Genomic DNA, 3500 nt, shown 5'->3' with positions numbered 1-3500 from the left:
AGCAATAAGGAGTAAAAATGTGAATAGATCTTAAGCTTTCTGTATATGGTAAAGATGTCCTATATGTAACTACCTTTGTGCCGAGTGTTTACACCTGTAAATGGAAAGAAAAAAGGTTTAAAGGACGTACATGAGAAATGAACACATGAAACTCAAATTACTTCCTCCATTCGACCATGGCAAGGGAAAGCACGCTTGGGGATGATTATTTCTTTCTACCAAGTAAAAATCTAAATGTTTGAGGTAACAGTAGAAGACTCAGGCAAGGTACTAATTTTGTGCAGTTTCAAGCACGGCGGTCACAACACCCTTTGGTAATCTGAACAACCATGTGTCAGTCATCATGCCGCTCCTGGATGCAAGCTGCTTCTGTGAGCCTGCTTTGCACCACACCAAAGAGAACCTGTCAAGGCATGACCAGTGCTCAAGTAGCTTCTAAAAATGCCTTCACCTGCCATTTTCTGTATGATAAAAGACATTGAATGAGCTATGTGGCCTTATTCTCTGCTTACAAAGACAGAGTTTGTGGTGAAGTACTGGTCCAATTCAAAAGTCAATTTTTAAAATATTTCTTTGGCCAAGAACAATTTTGTTCGTGTTCTTCTAGCCAATAGTTCATCCCATTTGTGAATTAACCAGATAGCATAGTGAGCTCACAACTTACCTTTCTGGCTTCACAGCGACAGAGGGTAGATGTCTCCTAACTCAGCTGCTCATCCAAAGTTTCTGTTGGGCCAGGGCTCAACTTCACAGCACTCATGTATTGAAGAAAAAAACTGTTCAGCTGTGACCATAATCTTAACCCTAGAGAGGACATAGTGTGTCTTGCAACACCACTATGCATGACTTTGGAAAAAAATAGACGGTGTGGCAGGAACAAGTCCTAGAAGAGAAAGAACCCAATGTCAGAGGTTCTGAGCTTTTCTTGTTTCCTGAGCATGGTCTCAGAGCAGCTTGCCCATTGCTAGCAGCACAAAGAACAATGGTACACATTCCTGGGTTTAATTCTTGATGACTGCAGCACGCTGAGGTGTGCCCCATTCCAGCTGTAATAAATGAACTGCCAATGAGATATATTGCCATTCTCTGAGGCAGTAAATATTAGGCTGGTTTCCAGAGGAGATCAGCTAACAAGGTGCTAAGCAGCTCTAAAAGGAGTAGCGACAAATTCTTATGCTCTTAGGGACTGTACTGAGTTGTGCTTGTGTTGGGACCTTGACTGTTTTTTATTTTGAGTGGCTGAATCAATGCTCACCCAGGTGGTATTAAATGATGCAAGAGCTGGTAATGATATGGCTACCACTGTGAAGTTTAAAAGGGGGCAGGAATTCTTGCCAGAAATTGTGGTTTGGGAGATTTGAGTAGTGGTATTGTTGACAAAGAGGCTAAGTCAATAACCTCTTCAGGTAAGAGTTTGTTCTTAAGAAATGACAGCATTTCTTTCTTTGTGTTAGATAAACTCTTGAGTTCTGTGTTTGTTGTAATGCTGCTTAAGGCTTTTAATTTTTTACATTCATTTATTTGTGTAGGTTATTTTTAAAAGCTTATCTTTTTCAGACACACAAAAATATCCTAAGAGAACTTTTTATTGTATTTTTAAGCATTTCAATTTGATTTTGTTCCTCCCATATCTGGGTAGAGCTTCTCATTACTCAAAAACAACTGATTAAAACTTGAGAACAACTCTATATACAAGAGCAGAATTTTGCTGTGTTTGTTTTCCATTTGCTTTGTGTTATCATCAAAGAGTAATTGGTCCTATTCAGTACCAGAAACTTTACATCAGTAACAAGTGCCAGGGTTAGTTAGAATGGGTGGGATACCATACAAGATGATGGTACTTGTGCATTTGTAGTAGCCTGATGCACAATGTGCTGAGCAGACGGATTTCAGTATAAAACAAAATAATTTTTTAAATTTCATATAAAACAAAACTTTTCTTTCTGTAAGTCTTTTTCATGATTGTGGCTTGTTCTCTCACAGGAGTAGGTCCCTTCACCTCTGGAGATGAGATCCCTTTGAAATGGTTTCCAGTAAATGAAGTTCTTTTCTGTTGTTCTTACTTCAGACAAACGTGAATTTCGAGCTCTGGTTCTCACAAGGTCATCATCGCAGAAACTGCTTAGGTTCTTACCAGGGGTAAGTTCAATGAAGCTGACCTGCAGGGTCTCTGAACACTTGTAAGTATCTTGAAGTCCAGTTTGCTTAGCTTTTTTCTGTAATAATAGTCCTTCTTTGATACCAGATCAGCAGACCTTGCTCATAGATTCTAACTTACTCTCTTGAAAAGTATTGGAAAGCTAGTAGATGTCTGACCTGCTGCTCTGACTGAGCTCGTAGATACCTCTTGATTGGAAACTCCTTGGGACTCTCACAGAGCAGCAGCCTGACCAATCTGCTCCTTCAGACAAAAGTATGAACAACTAGCAAACTTCGTGAGAGTGGAAAACTGACTTATAAAGGAATTAGACAGGCAGTGAAATGAGAGGAAGAAAGGATTTAAATGCTCAGTTTCTGTGTCCATTTGTTGGATTTCTTTTTTTTAATTCTTTCTCTATTTCTACTCTTTATATTCTATTTTTAGATTGATGTTAGGATGGCCGAACATGGGAAAAAACCCACAAAGTTCCTCCTTGTGCCAAAGAAAACCAAATCAGCCAAGGCTGGTCTGCAGTTCCCTGTGGGTCGTGTCTACAGACTCCTTAAAAGAGGGAACTATGCTGACAGGATTGGTCTTGGGGCTGCCATCTACCTGGGTGCAGTGCTGGAGTACCTGAGCGCGGAGATCCTGGAGCTGGCAGGGAATGCTGCACGGGAAAACAAGAAAGCCAGGATCTTGCCCAGGCACATCCAGCTGGCTGTGAGAAGTGATGATGAGCTCAACAAGCTCTTCTCCTGTGTGACCATTGCTCAAGGAGGAGTGTTACCTTATGTTTTTCCAGAACTTCTTCCGAAGAAGACCATCTTGCTTAAACCGCCCCACAAGTATGTCCAGTCACAGGAGTTCTAGCTGCCATCGGGCTCCTGACCTTGCAGTGGTGGTTTTGGCTTTTTCCACAGCCCAGAGTTCTTCATGCTAGCTGGCATTTTTGGTCTAAATTTGTGTGTGTGTCTACTTGTGCGCATGTCTGAAAAGCTTGTTAAAGACATGTCGATAGGTTTCCATAGTTATGTCCTTCAAAAGAAAAAGATTTAAACTATTTCTATGGATAAATATGGGCAAAGGACTCATGTCCATCTTATTCCCTTCTATAAAATATTTGTTGCCCCAAACAGAAGATTTTCTTTGGTAGTGCAGTTATCTAAAGAAACCCATTTGGGGGTCTTTAAAGCTTGTGTGTCCACATGCATGGCTGCAATCTGCTTATTTAGTATGTGTCTGCTTCATCTGACCACTTCAGATGTCATCGTAGGCACAGTTAATTATTCAGTGTAAGTAAATGCACCTGAGAATCTTAACTTGTACTGCCTTGTAACTCATAAGCTTTATCATCATTATC

General features: G+C 40.5%; 1 protein-coding gene across 1 annotated transcript; it reads left to right on the top strand.

Annotated features, from left to right (window-relative positions):
- The first annotated feature begins 2596 nt into the window (after positions 1-2596).
- On the top strand, positions 2597-3010 carry LOC104488691 (histone H2A-beta, sperm-like). The gene has a single exon (XM_010134778.1). The coding sequence runs from the start codon at positions 2597-2599 to the stop codon at positions 3008-3010; it is 414 nt and encodes a 137-aa protein (XP_010133080.1).
- The last annotated feature ends 490 nt before the right edge of the window (positions 3011-3500 follow it).

Source organism: Buceros rhinoceros, unplaced genomic scaffold (genome assembly GCF_000710305.1).
Source record: "Buceros rhinoceros silvestris isolate BGI_N320 unplaced genomic scaffold, ASM71030v1 scaffold33474, whole genome shotgun sequence".
Classification (NCBI taxonomy): Eukaryota; Metazoa; Chordata; class Aves; order Bucerotiformes; family Bucerotidae; genus Buceros; species Buceros rhinoceros.
Note: the sequence above shows the minus strand (reverse complement) of the source record. Positions and strands in the feature narration are given on the sequence as shown.